This window comes from Schistocerca serialis, chromosome 3 (assembly GCF_023864345.2).
Source record: "Schistocerca serialis cubense isolate TAMUIC-IGC-003099 chromosome 3, iqSchSeri2.2, whole genome shotgun sequence".
Classification (NCBI taxonomy): Eukaryota; Metazoa; Arthropoda; class Insecta; order Orthoptera; family Acrididae; genus Schistocerca; species Schistocerca serialis.
This window is the reverse complement of record NC_064640.1, coordinates 709,592,221-709,616,469: the sequence shown is the minus strand read 5'-3', so window position 1 is coordinate 709,616,469 and position 24,249 is coordinate 709,592,221. Positions and strand designations below refer to the sequence as shown.

The following is a 24,249-nucleotide window of genomic DNA, read 5'->3' as shown; positions in this document are numbered from 1 at the left end:
TCGCTACAATTTTCTAATGCTGCAACTTCTCTGTATACTACAGAGAAGTCACTATGGCATAAACATATCATCCAGACAGCTGCAAAAATGCTTTGGTTGGCATGGCACAGTCTTTAGAGGGATTTTTTCAAATTTCTCCATGCAGAAGTTCACCACGACAGGTGACAAAAGGGAGCCCATTGTAATCCCATCAACTTCCTCATAGTAGTTCCCATTATGAAGAAAACACATCATTATTATGTAGTGAAATAACAGTCTATTATACTTTCCTGGTGGTTCATTGTCATCTTATTGAGATCGAGTGTTCTGCTGGTGATACATATCTTTCCAACATGATATTTTGACCCCGTAACTCAACGTCTTCATTAGGCATTCCCTGCGACTGGCTGCCTGGCACCCTGTCACTTCTCGAAGCTTTCTTGCTTTGGGGAATCGTAGGTTAAACAGAAATTCTGCTGTTCATATCTTGGGTTGATGTGGTGTACATCAGTTTGTGGACTGACTTCTCACTTCACATTAGTTGTTTCTCCTCTCGCGTGCTGTGTGGTATGGATCCTCACACAGCAGATCCGGCCATCTCATGTTCAGTTGCCAGTGCACCTGGTTTTCTAGGCTCCTGAAGAGTTGATTATCCGAATCCCGCACTGGCTCATAGAATCTTGCTGCAGTTTTCCAGAATTGTGCTTTTAGCAACAGAATTATGGCTAATTAGTGAATCTCTCTGGTACTGAAGTCTCCATACAGGAACAGCGCCAGGCTGAGAGCCTCGTTCTGTACTGTCTGCAGCATTTCCCCAAACCATGGTCACACACACAAGCACTGGCCTGATAGTAGTTGGGTACAGTGTGATTCAGCAGTGCTAAGGAACTGTTGTTGTGGGGTTCTATAAGGGGTACAACAGGCGCATCATGCCTAAAGCTTTATCATTCACCTCTTTGACACACATCTTCTGAGTCAGCCGTTTTTTTTTTTGTTCAAGGTGACAGATATCTGCCTTCCATTAACCACACATCACAGCCTGGCTCTTGGCTAAGTTAAATTTGAGCCGCACTTAGTGGCCCAGGCATCCAGCACATTGCAGGCCAATTTTAGGTGACTGCACATAACCTGTGCTTTCATACTTTGCACAAATAGTGCAGTATCATCTGCACAGAGTACCAGGTGCACCCCCTGTGTCTTCAGGATGTCTGCTGTGAAGACGGAGTACAGAAGGTCTGGTACCGCACGCCACGGAATTTGAATCCCCGCCACACGTCTTGGACGTCCAAGACCCCTAGAGGTTTCTGCACCATCACGCCGTAAGCTGTGGCAGTACGTGTATCCTGGCCCACATTTAGTATGAGGGCACCACAGTGGAACATGTGGTTCCCGCGGCCAATAGCAGTGTCCCCGATAGAGTATTTAAGCGCCTGCCTCTCGCTCAACCAGCAAGTCTAATCATTACGTGACTCTCGACACATCGCCTCAACAGACAGTGTGTTGTTTGTTCTTTGTTTTCATTACTCATGGATGTCTTGGATTCATTTGGTTGTCTCTGTCACTCCGTCGCTTCTTGCGTGTTGTCGTCGTAAGGTCTCTCTCCATCGTCCGTCATTGTTTCATGTCCGTCCTTTCCATTCGTTCGTTTGTTCGCAGGCCGCTCTCCGTTTGGTCCCGCCGCGCTTTCTCAGCCACCCCGTGACTGTTCCGGTCACAGTCACAAGAGGTTACAACAGACGAGAGCCTAGGATGGACCCCTGTGATATTCCCGATCTGATGGTGTGCACTGTTGGTGTGCTGCCGTCCAAATGCACATGGAAAGTAAGCCCACACAGGTACACCGGGGGCAGGCAGGCATGTAATGCAGGTACTACATTGTCAAGCAGCTTGTACGGGAGGCCATCGTGCCACGCACTGTCAAAAGCCTTGAAGGTGTCAAGTAGTACGACCCCAACGTACTCCCAATGTTCCACGAGTACCATCGGCTGTTCCATCAGTTAAAGTAGCTGGTGATGCATTGAGTAAGCCTCATGGAAACCAAACTGCATGTGAGGAAGCAAGCCTTCTTTCCTGATGTGACACTGCAGCCACTTCATGTAAGCCTCTCTAAGTTTTTTGAGAGTGCTGGCAGCCGGCTGACAAGCCGATAGTTTTCTGTCAGCCTGAGGTCTTTTCCAGCCTTAGGAATGGCCACCACCTCAGTATGTCTCCACACAGTGGGGTAAACGCAGGTCCTAAGGATGGAGCGGAATATTGCAATCAGAATGGGAAAGCTTCTGGTAGCAACTGTTTCAGCAAGACATTGCCCATTTTGTTGCTGTCCTCAGCCTTCTTGAGCTGCAGATTTGTGAATTAATGTTGGACTTTCCCTTGGTATACGTTTGCCACAAATACCAGAAGCAGGTACTTCACTGAGTGAATGTGGTTTCCATCAATAACATCTTCCACTGTCGTAAAGTTAGCTGCAAATGCATTGGCTAGCATGCTGGCTTTGATTTCCAACTCCAAGATGATGTCATGACCTGCATGCAGCAGTGGGGTGTGCTGGTTTCGTCTCAGGAACAGCTTGGTCATTTTTCATGCACTGCCATCGCTGATCCTGAGAGTAGCAATCTTGCCAGCCTAGACTCAACTGTGGTAATTTGCGACAGCAGCTGAGATTGTGCAGTGAAATCTCTTCAGCAGACTTTTTGTGATAGGTTGTCTCCTGACCTGCCATTCATGGGACAGTCCATTTTTCTCACTGATGGTCTGCAGGATGTCTGGAGGAAGCTGGTGAGAGCTATCCATAGGCTTCAGTGGTCCGTGTGGTGTGGCTGCATCAGCTGTGTCCCATGTACAACATGTGAAAGCTGTGGTTGTTGCTTCCATGCCTTCAGTGTCAGGTTCAGACATAGAGGCGACTGTTTCAGTCAGGTGCAGTCTGAAGTGTTCCAGTCAATGTCATGTAGGGCTCCAGCTCTATGGTGGCGCGACCCCATCTGTGTCCACGTTGAAGACCACTGGCAGGTGATCCCAGAAGAGAGAACAGCGTTTGGTCACAAAAGTATTGTGGGTTGTCCCCTTTATGATGGTGATGTTTAGGACGGTCACATTTTGGATAGTGTGTGGGGGTCACACATCACTGTCAGTGGCTACTCTGAACCGCCGTCTTTAGCTGGTGGTGGTCACTCGGGAGTTCCAATCTGGGTATTTGGCGTTCAAATCACCACAAATGACAAGGTTTCCATGCAATGCCAGCAGCACACTGAAGTCATTGGGTTGCTGGATGCATCCCAGCTGTCGATATGCAGCAATGAATGCCACTTGGCCCTCCGATTTGCTGACAACTGCGATACTGGTTTCAAAAGTTACCATTTCCCGCAACTGTATTTGATAGTGCCACAGATATATACTGCCATCCTTCCGCCTGTCATTCCTCTAGCTATGTGGTAGCAGCGGAAGTTTGTTGCTCGCATGTTAACACCAGTGCTTAGGAAGGTTTCACTGACGAGGCAGACATTCACTGCCTCTTCTTGCAGGAACTGCCAGAACTCTCCCTCGTCATTGGTGTATGGGCCATGTTTGGGTGCAGAGGATGCAGGTGTGGTGATGGCCTGGACAGACACCTGAAATGCAGATGTGATCAGCTGCAGAAGCTTCGCAATTTCTGCCATCACCACCCTGAGTTCTGCAGCTTCAATATTCATGGCTGGTTTCTCTGGGTGTGCAGCTGTCAGTTGAGCTCTATCATCAGGCCATGAAGAGGTGGAATCATGGACTGGGTGCACTCTCTGACAGCCCACTCATCCTGCCCTGGCTGGCACAGGGTGTTCTGCTTTCAGTCCACTGCCATGCATGCCTGTTATGGCTGGCACAAGCTGCTCCTACTGTATGTCAATCTCCTGGGGCAGACTGTTCTTAATGTGCTTCTCCTTGCAATTGTAGCATGTTGGCAAGTCAGTCTTTGGGATTTTGCAGTTGCTACTAAGGTGATCCCCCATACACTTAACACAGTGTGGGAGCATCTGGCAGAACTTGGTAACATCATCCAAGCTCTGACAGTTGAAGCACTGTGGTGGCCCTCTTCTTCTGTGGAGTTCCTCCACAGTCATTCCGACATCTGCCATGTGGAAGACCTGGAAAATCTTCCTATTCGCTGCACTGTTGTCAAGGATGATCAGGATGAGTGGCATGTCAGAGTTGTCCCTGGGCGCCTTCCTGCATGACATAGTGTGAATGGGGAAGTCCATTTGCTCGAGCCGCTCTCTGAGGTACTCATGGTCCAATCTGAAGGGTAGCTTGCGAAAAATGACCTTCCGTGTTTTCTACGGCTCTGAGGGAAAAGACAGGATCAGACCACATACACAGCACCAGGCAGCGGTCACCACTACGGGAGATGACCAAAGTGAGTGTGGACAGAATGGGGAACACCTGGAGAAGTGGGGAAGTGCACCTTGCAGGTGTGCAGGTGTGGACCGAAGTAGGGACACCCAATCCGGAATAGATGGCAAACGGAACTCCATGCACAGTCCAGGCATAAATATGCAGCCAGGCAGCCATTCTCATAGAACACCTGATGAAGTCATTGAGTTATGGAGTAAAAATATTGTGTGGGGAAGGCTTGGACCACTGGCAGAAAACCCGATCTCAACTAGATGATAGTGATGTAACACTACAGTTACTTTTGGTTACAGTGTGAGATATCATGAAATGGTTGAAGCCACAGGCACCAAAGCCACCTTGTCTATATGGCCCACCAAAGGTACATAAGAAGAGTGTATCACTAGGGATAACAGGCACTGGCACTGTCAAAACATCTGGCTACATTGCTGAGTGCCCAAGTGGTTCACTGCAATCGCCTCATCCGAAATTAAGTACTATTTGTGAATATTCTAAGAGCAATGAAACTGTTAAACTGAAGTGAGATGATATATTGATACATTTTAATGTCACTTTACTATTCACCAGAATCCTCCCCCCCCCTCCCCCCCCCTCCCCCCCCCCCCCCCAATAATAATAATAATAATAATAATAATAATAATGCTGTCTTTGCTGGAACAACATTTTGATTATCTTATGTTAAGTTTGTTCTGTAGCAAGTAAAAGTTGTCGACAATCTCATTATCAGTGATCCCAGTCCAATACACCAAGTGTATTCATCAGCCAGCAGCATAAACAGGTGTTCCTGAGAAAACTATTGTGCAGCATCAATGTATTTCTGCATGAAAATGCTGTCTCTCGGTACAAGCTGCTGATTTGCTACTGTTTGACAATAGCCTGCAGGAGTAGCACAGGCTATACCCTTCTGAACAACTACCCCTACTCAAAAGGCATCTTCATTGTGAACAGTCGAATGGCACTCATAAATAGTGATATTAGTTGCTGTTTGGCAATCAAAATAGGACAGTATATAGGAAAGACCAGCCGCAGAAACTTTCAGTTTAGGTGCAGTGAAGATGACCACTCTTGAAATGCCTGTTTTATAGTTGTATCTAGTGTTCCAAACTTACACTGCATAATATTCAATAATATTTTGTTCAAATTATCTTTGGCTATGGAAGCCTATGTACGTATAAAGGACAGAGTTTAAAATCCATTGACTTCATGTGACGTGGAACACACTTCATAGTTGGGAAAAGATGGGAAGGAAATTGACCATGACCTCTTTTAGAAACCACTTATGCATTTGCCTCAAGTAATATAGGGAAACAATGGAAAATATACAACAGGATGGTCAGATTAGTATTTAACCTTGTTCCACCTGAATATGAATTCAGTGCCTAAATTATTGAACCAACTTTCTCAGTAAATTTGTCAACTTTAAAGAAGTGTTTAAAACACTAGCTAATAACTGATATGTTCAGTCCCCTAAGCCAAGAAACCAATTTGTATGACATTTTATATTATATCATGTTGGACCTCCTTTATAATAGCATAGTGTAGCAACTCAGTGCAATATGGACTCAAGTCACTGGATGTCCCCTGCAAAAATATTGTGCCATGCTGCCTCTATAGCTGTCCATAATTACAAAAGTAATTACAAAAGTGTTTAAAGTGCATGATTTTGTGCACAAACTGATCTCTCGATTATGTCCCATAAATGTTTGATGGGATTCATATCACTCAATGTGGGTGGCCAAATCATTTGCTCAGATTGTCCAGAATGTTCTTCAAACCAATCACAAACAACTGTGGCCAGGTGATGTGGCACATTGTCATCCATAAAAATTTCATTGTTGGTCGGGAACGTGAAGTCCATGAATAGCTGCAAAAGCTCTCCAAGTAGCTGAACATAACCATTTCTAGTTAATGATCAGTTCCATGTAAACACAGCCCACTCCACTATGGAGCCACCACCAGCTTGCACAGTGCCTTGTTGACAACTCGAGTATATGGCTTCATGGGGTCTGCGCCACGCGTGAACTCTACCATCAGCTCTTACCAACTGAAATCTGAACTCATTTAAATGGATCACTGTTTTCCAGTTGTCCAGGATCCAACCCACATGGTCATGATGCCAGGAGAGGTGCTTCAGGGAATGTCGTGCTCTTAACAAAGGCACTCGCATCGGTCATCTGCTGTTATAGTCCATTAATACTAAATTTTGCCACACTGTCTTAAAAGGATATGTTCGATGTATGTCGAACACTAATTTCTGTGGTTATTACATGCAGTGTTGCTTGTCTGTTAGCACTGACAACTCTACACAAATGCTGCTGCTCTTGGTCGTTAACTGAAGACCATTGCATTGTCCGTGCTGAGAGGTAATGCCTGAAGTGTGGTATTCTTGGTGCATTCTTCACACTGTAGACCTCGAAATATTGAATTCCCTAATGATTTCTGAAATGGAATGTCCCATGTGCGTAGCTCCAACTACCATTCCACATTTAAAGTCTGTTAATTCACGTCATGCGGCCATAATCGCGTCAGAAACCTTTTCACATAGATCACCTGAGTGCAAATGACATCTCTGCCCACGCACTTCCCTTTAATACCTTATATATGCGATACTACCGCCATCTGTATACGTGCATATCACTATCCCATGACTTTTATCACCTCAGCCATTACCATGGCTGATCGCTGTCAATATCCTAACCTTGGATTTGATCAAGAAAATTATTTTCATTGTTTTCCCTTTTTATGATGGGACAAAATAAATAGTTTAAAACACAATGAAATAAAAAAGTACACATTAGGAATACTCAATGGAAGGATCTGCAAGAAGAAATGCATTTTTAAAGTGAATGTAAAATAACACTGGTCATCTAATGGCACAATAAACAAAGACAGGATCACTTTTTTACCTTTTTTGAGAAGTCCCACAGTTGCTTGAAGACCTTCTTATCCAGTGATCCAAATAAATGAAAATTAAGAACATACAATGCACTTGTTTTCACCCAGAGTAATGCTGACTCTGAATCTAGTTTTTCTGTCTGCCTCGCTTCCAATTCAGCTGAAGTACTACGGAGATATGCATCAAATTCTTCAGCTAGTGCTGTGTTCTTACTTATTGATGGTTTTCTGTCATCAAATGCCTGTTCCACTGCTCTCTGTAAAGACAGCAACACTTATTAATAAAAATATGAAATATCATAGATAAATACAATTGAACAGAGAGATTCATTAGTGTACACAAAATTTAAAAACTTTTCTTGATATTTAAACAGTAGTATGCGAACACACAACCATCCGCTGTATAAACGACATGTTGAACAACAGAAGGCACACAATAGTAATATTAAAAAACGAGCATTACAAACTAGTTTTTGAATTTTCATTCTTCTTCGTGGGTATTCATTATTTCATGCAGGGCTTAGTACACATTTTCCACAAAAGCAACATTTCTACTTTCCTTTGGAAAACTACTGGTGATCTTCAGTCTGAAGCCTTGTTTGATACAGCTCTCCATGCTAATCTATTCTGTGCAAGCCTCTTCATCTCTGTACAACTACTGCAACTTTATTATACTTAACCCTGCTTACTGTACTCAAGCCTTGGTCCTCCTCCCATAATTTTTACCCTCACACTTCACCGTAAGAAAATGATGATTCCTTGTTGCATCAGGATACACCCTATCTATGGTTCCTTTCCTTTAGTCAAGTTAGGCCACAAAATTTTCTTTTTCCCCAATTTGATTCAGTACCTCCTCATAAGTTATTTTGATCTACTCATCTACTATTTGTGATTCTTCTGGAGCACCACATTTCAAGAGCTTCTATTCTCTTCTTGTCTGATACGCTGACTGTCCACATTTCGCTTCTGTACAAGGCTATATTCCAGACATATACCTTCAGAAATAAATTCCTAACATTTCAATTTATATTTGATGTTAATAAATTTCTCTTTTTCATAAATATTTTTCTAGCTATTGCTTGTCCACATTTTACATGCTCTCTAATTTAATCATTATCCATTGGTTTATTGCCCGTGGTTGAACTGTGTAAGCATTCACTTGAACACGAACAACTGCTACAATTCCGCACTGCATTGATAATGAACTGAAACAGGTCGAAACCTGATCTGCGTTGTTACTATAAATGTCATATTAAAGCAACTTAATTCCATGACTGATTGCTGCTCTATCTAGCCCAATATAACCACAGTTGTTGCATGCACCCAACCCATGGAGGGCAACCTGATGAAGAAAATACTTTGCTGCATCACAAGTGTGCTTTATGTCTTCATCCCATGTCACAAGCTCCAGCCATTGTCTACCTCTGTAACTGGCCACATCCCACACTGGACCACTCTTTCTGCTTCTAAGTCTCCCTAAAACAATTTAAATCCTCAGAGAAACTGCTGTCACTTCTTAACGTAATACTTGCTGTGTTTGCTTTATGCCACCCATAATGAACACTACAGTGCATGAGTGCCTAGACCATACTTCCAACTACCACAAAATCAACATTAAATATTCTATGCACACTCCAAAGCAAATTCTACATACAGACATGGAAGAATAATGACACTGCCTGGCACAGCTGGTTCACTGCCACAGCACACTGCCCCACCAACTGCTTTCTTATGCGCATACCACTATAGTGACACAACACATGCTTGGATCAGGGAAAAAAAGGCTACGTCCTTTTCAAAGGAAACAGCCCAACATTTGCCTTAACTCATTTAGAAAAACAGCACAAAACCAATATCTGGATGACATTATGGGTATTTGAACTGCCACTGCCCTGAATGCAGGTCAAATGTCTTTTCACTACACCTCCTCGACCAATGTCTGTCACTGAAAGTGAGAAGCAGGTACGTGTCCCAGCTGGAAACAGTGTTTGACGACTAAAACTGCATTGCAAAGCTGTAATAACATAATGGATGTTAAAATGCAATCTTCAATGGCCTTGCAGTTGATGCGTCCAGCCTCATTTCAATTATTTCATCGCAAGACCTAGTGAAATGCTCACAAACACAATCAGATCATCTCAAATTCCAGGTCCACATATCTGTACTGATCATCTATCTTGTACACAAGGCAATTGGTGTCAATTTAAACAAGTTAGCCACACCCTACATAGCATGCTTGTTTTAAAGTCTGTATGTTGTCTGTGGTAACTGGGCCACATGTGACTCAGAAGGTGGTCTTCAAATCTGACAGTTTACCCTCCATTGTTTGGAGTTACTCCAGTGTGTGCAATTTATACAAAAGAAAGGATGGAGCACACATTATACTCGCACAAGTGTGTGAGCAGTGACACTCCCTGTGCAGTGTCAATCAATGTGGTTATTGGTCCCTTGATTATATGCAATGAATGTTCAAATGGCTAATATGTTTCCACTGTTAAAATTTTTCTTGAAAATTTCACTTCGCCTCATCCAGCTTAAGTTCACAATCAAGTAAACAGAACCTAAGTTTTTGGCGTTCTACAAGAAACAGAATTTGGTTTTACATTCATTAACTTAACAAATCACTAAAACACAGAAGTGTGAGTGGCTAATCAGGAAAGGAAATCAAACAATTAATGAGCCAGTTATCAATTTTGGAACAAAATTTCATGTTACACAAAATCATAAAAGAAGTGTTGAATTCATCTATTTATAACTAAAATAGCAGTTAAGTGATCTAACTTCAAGCTGCATTTCTGTTAGAATGTAGAACATAAGTGAATGCCAGGGACACTAAAATTACTATACCATAAATGCAGTAAAATCCTTTTTACACTTTTCAGGGGAATTTAAGAAAATGATGTTAACTGCAGGAAAATGTAAACGGGGTGGAGGGATGAATTTTCAAGCACATATAGAAATTTCACATTTCATGAACACGTTAAAAGCTTATATCTTTTGACATAATATGAAGAATTATACTCATTTCCATTTCTTCTGTTGAATTTTTATCTATCTTCTTTTCTAGTTCATAAATAGGTTCTAAAGTTTTGATGCCTCTATCAAAAATTTAGCTATTTTGAAAATGATTACAAGACTAGGACATTATATATCTCAAACTGTAGACAGGAAGCATATTTAATTTCAAATTATAAAACTCGCTACATCATACATTAAAAATGAAAATTTTAGAAAAATATGGCAAATACAGGATAACATATGGCAATGGATGATGCTGACTGTTTATGTAATATGGTGAATCCAGTGACAGATTTTGTTCTACAACTGTCATCAAGAAGTTAAATGGATATAGATAAGCACCAGTCTCATCAAATATATTTCTGTCAGACATGATATAGAGCAGAATGTGCAGTTCAGTTTTAGCTGTGCTGCCAGGTGTAAGCTCTTGCCCCACAATTTTAAGAGATCTGACAATAATCCTAAAAGTTTATTATCTGACTATACAGTGACAGACTTTTTTCAGCCATGATCGCACAAAAACATTAAACTAGTGCCTAACTATACTTGCAACTGCAGTTATTTAATATCAAATTAATCATATAAAAGGATGAGGTTCCTTTGAAATAAAAGATGATGTCTTTTAACTTAATTTATTCATCTTCAAACAATGGAAAACATGCTTACCTGTTTCACACTCATTCCTTTGATTATACTGACAAATTTTAAAGATAATGCACTCCAAAAAGCCACAAATGAGTCAACATTCTTATTCCAAGTAAATATTTCTCTCAATGCACTTCTACACACTTTGTATTCACCTGTGCGCATTTCTGGCTCAAAACTCGTCTATTACATGTTCACTCGACTTACTCTGCTCCACTACTGCTCTCCCACATTCGCTACTAACTCACACTGTTGACCCAACCTGACAATGCCACACCTGCTGGAAAAGGCAGGAAACTACAAAGTTCTACAAGTTAAGGCTCACAAGCTAGCACTTGCTGCTATGTAGCTCACTGGCAAGCACATTGATCAAGGTATCCTTAACAACAGGTATCATCATAACTGACACCTCAGATATTGGGACATATGCTCAAAGAAGTGCTGAACATATGTGACAAATTATGATGGTGACGAACTGCCTGTTGGCTGGCATTGTCAAAACTTCACCCTCTATTGCTGGTGGTGAACTGGAGTCAAGCTGGCAGCCACAGACTATATGTACCTGTCACACCAACATTCAACGACTTCTACAAGGTCATTTCCAATGTAGTCCTCCTCTTGCTACTTGCAACAATTGTTTGTTGCAGCACTGGAATCCAGGATCTGTTTACTTCAAGGTTTTCTTCTTCCTAGTTGAAGCTATTCTCATGTTTGTGTACTTCTATAACTTCTCTGAACAACTGGTTGTGATAGCTCTTCTCTACAGCCAGAACTTCCGTGTCAGTGAATTTTTCTATGTGGTCGGCCACACACAATGTGTGCTCTGCCACGGCTGATTTCTCGACCTACCTCAAGCTGCAATGTCGCTTCATGGCCGATTTCTCCACCTGCCCCAGCCTGCAATGTCATTTATGTTCTGTGATCTTTGTGTTGATTGCTCATCCAGTCACTCCAATATAAACTTCTCCACACATGCATGTTATGCACTATATTGCAGATGGGTCCCTTTTCTCCTTTGCTGATCTGAGACACACATTTTCTTTGTCAGTTTGTAAATAGACTTCATGCTGTTTTTGCCCAATATACATCCGATTCTTTCCATCACTTTGGGAATGTATGGCAGACAGGCTGTACCCAACATTTCTTTTTCTGATGTGTCACTTCGCCTAGTGTTTGACTATGTTATACTGCTAATATAACTTGTGGAGAACCCATTGCTCCTCAGAACACATTCCAGGTGTTACATTTCGTGTCAGAGGTGCTGTGGCTCACATATTTGTCTTGCTCATGTTACGAGTGTATTAATCATGCCTCTTTTCTGGCTTGGGTGGTGATTTTACGGTTTGTGCAGGTACTGGTGTGTGTGTGTGTGTGTGTGTGTGTGTGTGTGTGTGTGTGTGAGAGAGAGAGAGAGAGAGAGAGAGAGAGAGAGAGAGAGAGAGAGAGAGAGAGAGAGAGAGAGAGAGAGAGAGAGAGAACAGTTTTCATTACATGCTGTGTGCCAGGTTTTCACCATCCCTTGTGACCAACATATCTAGAAATGGTAGCTGTTTGTCCTTTTCTAACTCCATGATAAATTTTATGTTGGCGTCAATGCTGTTCAATTGCCTTAGGAAGGTATCATTGACATATCTGTATCACACCTTAGGTTTGCAAGCTGTCAAGTCCAGTGCTTGTGCTTTGAAATGTTCCATGAAGAAGTTGGCCACCACTGGACTAAGAGGACTACCTACGGCAACACCTTCCAGCTGTTTGTAGAAGTTGTCATTCCATATAAAATAGCTTGTTAGTGAGACATGCATGAAAGAGCTTGGTGATGTCTTGCAGGAAAATGGAACCTGTGTGCACCAGAGAGTTGCTTTGTGGCAAAATCGTAAACAAAGAAACAACATCAAAGTTGAGCAGGATGTTGTTTGGTGCAAGTTCTATTTTCTTCAGCTTCTGCATGAAATTTCCCGAGTTCTTTAAGTATGTATCAGTCTTCCCCACATGCGGCTGGAGCAGAGAGGCCAAGTGTTCTGGCAGTTTATACGTCGGTGAGCCAGAAGCGCTAACCATTGTTCTTAGTGGAACATTGCTCTTATAATCTTTGGTAATCCACACAGGCAAGATATTAAGACTTGTGTGTCATGGAAGCTCCTCTGCATATCAGTCGGCAGAGAAGATGCCTTGATTAACAGATTCATATTCCGTGTGACAAGCTGCATTGAATCTGCACTTATTTTTCGGTACGTCGTCGGATCTAATAAATCCCGAATCTTCTGCTCGTAATCTTTGGTCTTCACTAGGATGGTTGCATTTCCCTCATCGTCAGGCAGTTCCAGTATACTCTTGTCGGAGTTATGACTCTTGATAGCTTGTACCACTTCCTTCTTCATGTTGCAAGCTGATGATTTTGCTCGGCACAGTTTCCTGGCTGTTTCAGTGTGTGTTTCCTCTGCTGTTTCACAAGGAAGGGTCCTAATAGTTAGCAATGACATCCTCCATAGGTATAGTTCTAATTATGATAGTGAAATTCCCTCCTTTTTGAAGGACAGATTCTTCTTCTTCGGTCAGTTGTGATTGGACAGGTTGACCACTGTGCGTGACATGTTGGGGATTGCTTTGTTGATCTGCTTCCGGCGTCTTGCAAACTTTTTCTTCTGTCACTCAATGCAGCACTCAAGTTCATTCTGCATGCTCCTGTGAGTGATGCTGTTGATCTCGTCCCAGTCATCTCGATGCATTCTGCTTGTAATTTGATAGAAAATGTCCAAAAGTTCCTCATCCATTCTTGTCAAAAAGTGGCCAAGAAAGAGTTAACAATTTTGTATTATGCCTCTATGGGGAGCAGATTTGCAGATTGTACCAACACCTTGACTAATGACAGAAGAAGGAAGCACAAATGATGTCCCCTCTCACCTTTCTGTCGTGGTGCCAGGATGAAGGTGCTACATCGAAGTTCTTGAAATGTAAGCGCCTATTCACCACCACCCAAGCAAGTCGAATGTACAACAGAATGGAATAAGATTTCCTTCATGAGAAAATTCACACAACATGGAGATACTTAGCAAGAATGAATGACGAACTTTTGGACATTTTCTATCAACTAACTATCAGAATGCACTGAGATGACTGGGACAAGATCGACAGCATTACTCACAGGACCATGCAGAACAAACTTAAGTGCTGCAATGTGTGACACAAGAAAAAGTTTGCAAGAAGCCAGGAGTAGATTAACAAGGCAATTCCTGACATGTCACGCACAGTGGTCAACCTCACTGAATGACAACTGACTAAAGAGGAAGAGTCTGTCCTTCAAAACTGAGGGAATTTCGCTATCACCCTGATAAATATACCTATGAAGGACTTCATTACTAATACTGAAGTGGCCATTTGGACCACCCTTCCTTGTAAAGCAGCAGAGGAAATACCCACTGAAGCAGCCATGCTAATGTCCTGAGCAAAACCACCAGCTTGCAACCTGAAAAAAGGTGAGGTAGAAGGGATAAAGAGTCTTAACACCAAAAAAAGTATATTGGTACTGCATGCTGGTAAGGGAAATGCAACCATCATAACGAAGATCAAAGATTATGAGCAGTAGATTCAGGACCTATTAGATCCAATGACATACCAAAAACTAAGTGCAGATCCAACACAGCATATTACATAAAATATGAATCTATTAATCAAGCATCTTCTCAGCCAGTTGATATACACAGGAACCTGCACAATACAGAAGCCCTTTCACCTTGCCTGTATGGATTACCAAAGATCCATAACATGACTGACTGTTAGCGCTTCTGGCTCACCAATGTATGAACTGCCAAAACACTTGGCCTCTCTGCTCCAACCACAAATGGGGAAGACTGACACATATATAAAGGACTCAGGACATTTCACTGAGAAGCTTAAGAAACTAGAACTTACACCATATGACATTCTGGTTAGGTTTAATGTTGTTTCTTTGTTTACAAAAGTGACACTCTAGAGCACATTGGTGCCATTTTCCCGCAAGACATCATGAAGCTCTTTCGTGCATATTTCACTACGAGCTATTTCAGGTGGAATGATAACTTCTGCGAACACCTGGAAGGTGTTGCCATGGATAGTCCTCTTAGTCTAGTGGTGGCCAAATTCTTATTGGAACAGTTCAAAGCACAGGCAGTGGACTTGGCACCTTGTATACCTAAGGTGTGGTACAGATGCTTCGATGATATGTTCCTTGTGTGGAGACATGGTGAGGAACAGCTCGGTGACTTCCTAAGACTATAGAACAGCCTCCATGCCAATGTAAAATTTACCATGGAAGCAGAAAAGGACAAACAGCTACCATTTCTAGATTAGCTGGTCACAAGGGATGGTGAAAACCTGGGATGGAGCTTGTAACGAAAACCGACACACAAAGACCAATACCTGCACAAACTGTCAAATCACCACCCAAGCCAGAAAAGAGGCACAATTAATATGCTCGTAACGCGAGCAAGATGAATATGTGAGCCACAGCACCTCAGACGGGAAATGCAACACCTGGAAAGTACTCTGAGGGGCAATGGGTACTCCCAAGTTATATTAGAAATGTAACAGTCAAACCCTCAATGAAGTGACATTATGGAGAAAGGAATTCTGGGTATGGTCTTTCTGTCATACATTCCCAGAGTGATGGATAGAATTGGCCATATATCAGGCAAATACAGTGTGAAGCCTATTTACTGACTGACAAAGAAAATCTAAGAGTGTCTCAGATTGGCAAAGGTGAAAAGGGACACACGTACAATGTCAGGAATATACTGCACACCATGCGCATGGGGAAAAGTTTATGTTGGAATGACTGGATGATTAATGAACTCCAGGATCACAGAACATAAGCGACATTCCAGGTTGAGGCAGGTGGATAAATAGGCCATGGCAAAGCATGCACTGTGTGTGGCCGACCACACAGTAAAATTCACTGGCACGGAAGTTCTGGCTGTAGAGAAGAGCTATAACACCCACTTGTTCAGAGAAGCTATAGAAATATACAAACACAAAAATAGCTTCAACTAGAAAGAAGAAAGCCTCAAGGTTAACGGAGCCTGGATTCTCATGCTGCAGCAAACGAGTAAGAGGAGAATTGCACCAGAAATGACTGCAGAGAAGTCCTTGAATGTTGGCGCACCAGATACATATAGTCTGCAGCCGTGAGCTTGGCTCCAGTCCAGCTCCAGCAATGGGCATTAAGAGTGGGGTGACGCTTCAACAACAACAGTCACTCGTGCTGGTGAAATGTCAGGAAAATCATCAGACAAACATTGGCTGAAGACCCTGAGACAGAAGCCAACAGGCAGTTTGTCAACAAGTGTCCATGAAAGCCTTAAAAATTTTGAATCACGGTTGTATCTCCCTGCAGCTAAAAGTTATTGCCTTTCTTTTTTTTTAAATACAAAAATACAATATAATGTGCCAAAAATTCCCTTGTAGTTCATACTTTTCTTGCAAGAGCCACAAGATCTGTGACAGTTCAAACATTGTTTATTATCTGGAAGAAATGCTACCATAGCTCTTGTTTATCACAACCAACTTTTCGCCCCATTTGGACTAATTCTGGAGTTTTAGCCAAATACAACACTTCATTTGATAACATAACTACTAAAAAGACAGTGCTAGGAGACAAGCACTAGCAGCATGAACTGTTCCAACTTTTAACAACTTCTGTTGATTCAAAACTAGAGAGACAAAGTGGAATGTTTGTCAACACTACATAAAAGCTAATGCCTTACGAATTTCGTTACAACTCACACATTTTTGTATTGTTTTTGTTTCTCTCCATTAACTCTGTTTCATTAAGTGTTATGGTGAGAAATTTGTAACTATGATAATGCAAAAGCAGGTGAGAACTAGCATTCTAAACACAGAGAATTTGAAGGGATTGACAAAAAATGTTATAAACAACAAGAAAACATTAATACTGGGAACATAAATGCCGGGTCATACTGTATGATACATCCTTCTGCTGGAACAGGAATAAATATTTCATAAGGCAGTTTTACCCCTGGGGCTCATTGCAATAAATTTGTCTTAAAAGGCATTCAGTGATAGGTGCATCATATTTAACACTTACTGTACCTTTCTATGGGCCAATTATCCTCTGTGGCATTTCAGGTTGATAAACCTTTTACAATTTCATTAATTTCTTGTATTCAACAAAAACAATGAGGGTTTTCAAATTTATGAAAAAGAGGGTATGTAAGTAAGAAAAGTTTTTGCACTGGATTATTTCAAACAAGAATATTGTATTTCCTGCCAACCACTGTCTCAAATCTGTTTATGACACAAGGGGAATGTTGAGTCTCCAACTTTACATTCAAAACATCAACTCAAGTCAGTCATACTTTGGCACATATTTTAGAGCTGGTATAACACAAATGTGCGAACTCCCTCCCTCTGACAGTTGAATCAATAAATAGTTAGACAATCTGAACTTTGTAGCATGTAAAAAAGGTTACAGCCCTTCGCTGATGGACTGTTTATACAAAGAACAAAAAAATGCCGTAGTCTCCACTAATAATTCTTCACTTACATCTGCAGTGCGCAAAAGCACGTGTGGCTATTCCGTTTCTTGGGCCATTTTTCTACAACTTGGCTAAGCTATTTCAGTATATTAATGTTAAACTCGTTTTTTCAAAGAGCTCTCCCATGCAATACATTTTCCCCCATAATGAGTAACCTATCATGAATTTATTCTCGTAAGTCAGGTGTCTAAAAAATTAGGTGTACAGAATGTTCCACCAAGTATATCAGTCAAACAGGGAGATCTTTTCCTGTTAGGTTTAGCAAGCATCTCCCGGTGGGGGAGGGGTGGGGGGTGGGGGTGTGGGTGAAAAGGGCCAGGTGAAAAAATTTTCCCCCTTTGCCCAGCACCTCCAATCTTCTGGCCATTGACCCCAAATCTAAACCTTAAAATCCTTCATGTGGCCAACAAATGAAAGAAATTGAATTTATTGAAAGAGTTTGAAATTTCTAAGCATATCTATTTCAAATCTCTGTGTTTGATAAATGATCAGGTCTTTTTGAAGCATTAAACATTTTTGGATATAATGATGTGTATCTTTAAATTGGGTTGCTACCTGTATGCTTATTAATTATTATGTTTAAGCCTTAGCCATCAGTTATGTTTTAGCACACCACCTTGAGGGCCTTTTCTTGCTACAGCTCCACAGGGCGTTGACACTTGCTTGGCAGTCTAGTTTTTGGCACAACAGCATGTACTCACAGTATTGTGAACAGACCATATTTGTGTTCAAGGGGCAGTTTCTTCATATGTAAGTTATCATCATTACAGTTAGTTTGCCAGTTTAGCATTGCTTCTGGCTTCATTGCTTCATACTTTTAGTGAACATTTTAGCTGTTTCTTTACGCTTATTAATGCCCTTTAATTTTCCAAAGATGTATTAGCCTAGCCATTATACGGTTATATATTTTGAACTCCTTAGTTTTCTCTGCTCACTGAACATACCTATCTGTGTAAGTTAGGTACCTCTTCCATGCTTTAGCAGCTTTCTTTTTCCAACTCTCATTACCTTTTTTCGTGTTGCTTCTAGGCGATGTAATGAAGTATTGACAGTGGCTATCTGGCTGTTACTTCCCATTTCTATGAAACTCTCAATTACAATGCCTCAATTATGATTAGCAAGAATTTTTATCAGTAAACTGAGTTGTGGTGCAATATTTTATGAGTTGAATTTATGTCCCTCACCAACCCCTGAAACACAAATGTGGCCCTGTGAATGTCTGTGAATGTCTTCCTCTTGCTAGTCTTAATTTATTCATTTATTATTGCCTTTAATAGCAATTTATAACTGATACCAGTTTGTAATTTCCCCAGATTGTCTGCTGATGTCAAGAAGAGGTAAAACATGTCACATGTGAAGTTTAAATAAAACTATCATGTGCAACTAAGACTGTTTTTTCTGTTCTAAAGACAAAATCTTATTTGATAAATAAGTGTTCCTCTGTCTTATGAATGTCTCCAATGAATGTAATGTTACGCAAAAATATGCACCTGTGAAATGCCCCTCCGAAATTTTTGGCATAAGGAGTGGTAGAAGTCACTGCTAAACAACTACTCAATGTACGAAAATAAATGCTATTATTATGTGGGCTAGCTTTGTACTAGTTAACATCACAAACATTTTAATATTGTATGCTGCTGTTACCTGAAATATTTTTCCTGTGAGTAATTGGTTTTCCAGTTCACACAACATTTTCTCAAAGGTCTTGAGTTTTTCTGGAGGAACACCAAATTTTGTTGGATCATGGTGCACAGATTTGATCGTGCGTTTGAACAGGCTCCAATGATTATGTAAAGTACTCTGGGTGCTTATAATCTCATCCAGAGTCACCAAAATCAAAAGGAGATCTCCTAAATGCTCAAAAACATCCTGAAAGATAAATAATGATTTGAGTGTCTGTCATTTAAGTGTACTTATGAATGAAGTTCTTCAAAGACTTCAGAAGACGCACACATGCAACCCCCCCCCCCCCGACCACACACACACACACACACACACACACACACACACACACACACACACACACACACACCTCTTTACTTCAAAGACTTCAGAAGACACACACATGCAACCCCCCCCCCCCCCCCCCCAACCACACACACACACACACACACACACACACACACACACACACACACACACACACACACACACACACACACCTCTTTTTGTATCAAGTAACTTCTGAATTTATATGTAAATCTATTTCTCCACATGCTTACTACAGGAAAGTGGCAACAAAATTGCTCCTTTTATTAAATAAATATTTCATTTCAAAGTGTGTATATCATAATGTACGCCTTGACATTAAAAACTACCTGCCTGACCAAATCATGAGCGTAGATAGCACTGGTATTTAAGAATACCTTCCTGCTGATTCACCTACCCTGACATGCTTCACAACTCATTCAGTATGAGTGTTGCCTCCAAAATACAAAGATATGGGTATAGCTCTCATCCCTTCATCCTTATATGAGGCAAAAAGGGAAAGGAAACAAGCAGCATTGATCTGAAATCATGCCAAAATCATTCTTTCTTTCAGTCTACTATGTCTTGAGCATAAAAAGTTTAACACTTTGCTTGAAGTCGAAAGACAGATATACAACATTCATTATTTTGAGATAATGTAAAACAATTACAGCCTGTCAAAAGGTACTAGATTCATCTGTAATTGCATCAGTAACTAGAGACTATTAGTAAATACTGAAAGTACTATCTTTCACTTCTCTTTTTGACAAATGGACGAGGCCATGAAAAATTTCTCTGTAGTCCGAACTCTAGTATTCATATCTACAAATAATTTATTTACTGTACTACTGGCAAAATGATAAATATCAGTAGTACAAATTAAATTGTAATAACAATTACTGTTAACAAAAATCAGAATTATTTTAGGCACATTCTGCAACAAGCCCAAGCATTACTAGAATTTGCATTTAAATGCTCTTATAAATATAAAGAAGGAAACAATTCCGAATTTTTAATGCCTTGTAAGATACTTTTTCTTTCACATTGTGTTTTATGAAGAAATTTAATGCCAGTACAGCATTAATGAACAAAACTGCAATTATTTCTTTTTGTTTAATGGTGCACTTTTAAAATGCTGCAGTGTCTTTTCTGAAATAATGATTTCAGTGAAGTCAGTGTAACATTCCCATGAGCCAGTCTTTGCTAGAAACCCAAAAGTGACAGTTACTATATGTAAATTCTTCTGTGTTCCATTTCTGCTGCTGACATCACCCTGGACACCAGAAAACATGAAGAATGTTCCATAGACCTGCCAGACAAGAAAACTAGCCACCTAATACTATATATCCCGCATTCATAATTCTTTAAGGATACGAGTTTCCATTTACAGTATGAATTTTATTCTAGTACATAAATTTTATAATTTTTTTTGTAGAAGAATTGTTCTTTAAAACACAAAAATATATGCTTTATGAGAAAAATACAATACCCCACATGATGAAACCTTAAGTTGTTCAGTCCTGGAATAATACCCTAAAACTTATTTCAATTAATGTGTTATGTATTTCTGTTTTAATGAGGCACTGACAGTGGAGATGTTATAAATGGAGTGATATCTATGTTTTATATTATGTGGAAGGAAATGCACTGTGAATAATCTACACAGATCACAAAAAACCTAAAGCCACACAGATGAATTGGAATTTGAATTCCAGACATACTGTCACAATTTCGGAAACTAAGAAACACGAATAAAAAACAAATTTATATTAAAATTTTTCAATATTTCCAAAAATACCATTTAATTGTCATTACATTAAAAAGATTGTAGCACTGAACAATTTTATATTTATCATTGCAAACATCATCTCCTTTGCAAATGCTGAAGAAGTATTTTCTCACCGTAACAATGTAGCATGCATCAAATGCACATAAACTTCATGCCTATTACAGTAAGTCAGTTCTCAGTAATACTTCCTACTGACATTACTGTACATTATTCTTTCTGCATACACAACAGGACAATGGCTTATCAAAATTCATTCATTTTAATAAACTGAGATATATTCACATATGTGCAATTAGTAAGATTAACTTTAGCTTCATTTAAGACTTCTTGTGATTTATACAAAACTATATATGATCTGAATTTGAAATCTGCATATCTGACAACATTTCACGTGAAGCGTAAAATTTAAAATGAAGTTTTTACATTATTTGGATTGAAAACTGGATCTTTCTCTAATCTTTGAGAAACTAACTGAAGATGTAGTCTTGTACAGGGACTATTAGTATTGTACAATATGAAACCTATAGGACATTTCGCATTAGTACAGACCATGCACAAATAAAAAAATCTGTACTGTCAACTACTACAATCTTCAAAAATGATTTTATTTTTCCATTTCTTAACTGTAATGTCCATTAAAATTTTATAACAGCACAGCAGTTTATTTCAGAGGGAATATCACTTCACATTCCTGATGAAAGGCAAACCTGTAAAATATTTAGGATAGCACAGAATATTAAAATGTGCAATTTGAAGTTTTTGTACATCTAATATACATATGTTTTTCTGTTATAACAGAAAAGCTATCCACCATACCTAGGCTCATAACCTATAAGACAGACTAGGCAGACAACTTTTGTTCTTTTACTTCAGTCTGCAATAATTTTTCTTTCCTTCTTAAATCCCTATAAATTAATATATTTTTCTATGTACTCTACCTGAAAGTGGATGTCTGTTGCATTTATAACCTGAGGCACATCCTTTGTAGTTGGATACAGTGCTGCAATTTGCTGTATAATATTTACTTCAACTTGCTCACAACGTTTCAAAAAGCATGATAAACTTTGTAGATCGGGTAAAAGACGGCTAATCATCAACTGTGCAGCTTCATTCTTTGTCCCTTCTTCAACTGCAAAAGAGGTTGAGAAAACATTTCAGTTGTGAATGGTCTTCATTTCACATCAAAGTCTAAAATAATAAAGTGTCACAGTGAGTTGATTGAACAGAATATAATAATGAAATAGTGTGTGTGTGTGTGTGTGTGTGTGTGTGTGTGTGTGTGTGTGTGTGTAAAAAGTAAGGGGAGATGCCCAGCCACTCTGATCCCAGTTGAAGTCAGTGATAGTAACTTAATGAACAGACTTGAAATCTCACAGAATGTTGTAATTTACACTACACTTGTATGTATCATAGTCACCTACAATAGAGCTCAAGTCCATATGTAATTGTGGTACCGCCCTTTTGTCAGCAAATAACATACTGACTGAAATGCGGCATGCCAACAGGGATAAACCACAAGCACCACACGCTGGTGGGTCCTCTCACCAGAGGAGAAATCTATGTGGCAGGGAACTGTGTCCAGTGTGGACATGTTCCTCTACACCTGGGAATCCAGCAAAAAAGCATCATCAAAATGGTTCAAATGGCCCTGAGCACTATGGGACTTAACTGCTGAGGTCAACAGTCTTCTAGAACTTAGAACTACTTAAACCTAACTAACCTAAGGACATCACACACATCCATGCCCGAGGCAGGATTCGAACCTGCGACCGTAGCGGTCACGCGGTTCCCGACTGTAGCGCCTAGAACCGCTCGGCCACCCCGGCCGGCAAAAGCATCATCCTACCTAGATGCTGTAGGTGAAGGAGCGTGTTTTGGATGCACTAGTAGTGGTTGGTTTGTAGTGTATTCATGGAACCAGAGCAGATTAAGAACTCCGTGGTCTGAATATCTCATCTGCTCCAGTGCTCTAATATCACCTGTACCCTGATACCTCTGCATCATAACTTTGAACTCTTGCAGTAATATTACCCAAAAAAGCAAGCTGATTATCTGGCAGGGTGGCAGCACCATCTAGTTTACACCCTAAGAAACAAGGGAGACAGTAAAGACGTACACTCTTGTTCCTTCAGTTTGGGGAACATATTAAAGTCTGGTATGCTCATATCAGGAATGTATGGTGGGTGAGGAAATATTTCCCATCCACATTTGTCACACACGTGTCTCACTGGTACAGCAATACCTGGTCTTGCAGTATTGTGCAAAATGAGGATACCAGCTGCAAGCAAGCCAGGTGTTCTTCAACGAATGCTCAGGAGCAAAAAATTCTGCCAAAACAGCTTGTACTACACAGCTATTGTAGACGTCCCTTGCAGTGTACTATTTGCAGCTACAACTCTGTTCATGTCGTACACAAAGGCAACATCAGTTTCACCTCTGATAGTTGGTGGTGGAATTTTTGCAGGTGTGGCATTTTGGAGCTTTGCCACTGTGATAACTGAGTCTTCAGTTATGCCTCAAAACCTCGTACCCAGGTTTCATCAAGGGCAACAACCCCTTCCCGAAACTGTTCTCTTCCTGTTTGATAATGTTGGAGCTGTTCATCTGCAATTCTTCTGTGATCTTTATGCTCTTCACTCACATCATGTGGAACCCATCTAGTAGCACCTTTTCTCATCTTCAACTTTTCAGTCATGAATCTATAAATTGAAGTCACACACATTCTGCCCTCATCTGAATTTCGTCACTTTTTCATTGATCGTCTCACAAAATGTCATTAACAATAACTTGAGAGGTGTAGCTTGTTGCAGCTGATGGCCTTTCACTTCTCGGGTTGTCCTCAGTGCTTAGCTGACCTTCATGGAAACATGCAGACCACTGTGATACTGTGCTATGATTGATTACACTGTTCCCACACACCTCTCTCAAAGCACTGTAAATTTCTGTTGGGTTCTTTCCATGTGGAGATTCAGTTTTGATGTAGAAACACTGGTAACTGCATGTAAACCGGCCCGACTCAGTTTCGGCTTCCAATTTAAAATT

At 40.6% G+C, this 24,249-nt stretch overlaps 1 protein-coding gene across 1 annotated transcript in view; it reads right to left on the bottom strand.

Annotated features, from left to right (window-relative positions):
* Positions 1-24,249, bottom strand: part of LOC126470578 (WASH complex subunit 4) — a 197,992-nt gene that overhangs the window by 139,542 nt on the left and 34,201 nt on the right. Inside the window, exons 4-6 of the mRNA XM_050098531.1 lie at positions 22,146-22,336; positions 19,095-19,319; positions 7,269-7,514 (exon numbers count right to left, since the gene is read on the bottom strand). Of these exons, the coding sequence (XP_049954488.1) occupies positions 7,269-7,514; positions 19,095-19,319; positions 22,146-22,336 (662 nt within the window). The remainder of the gene's footprint in view (positions 1-7,268; positions 7,515-19,094; positions 19,320-22,145; positions 22,337-24,249) is intronic.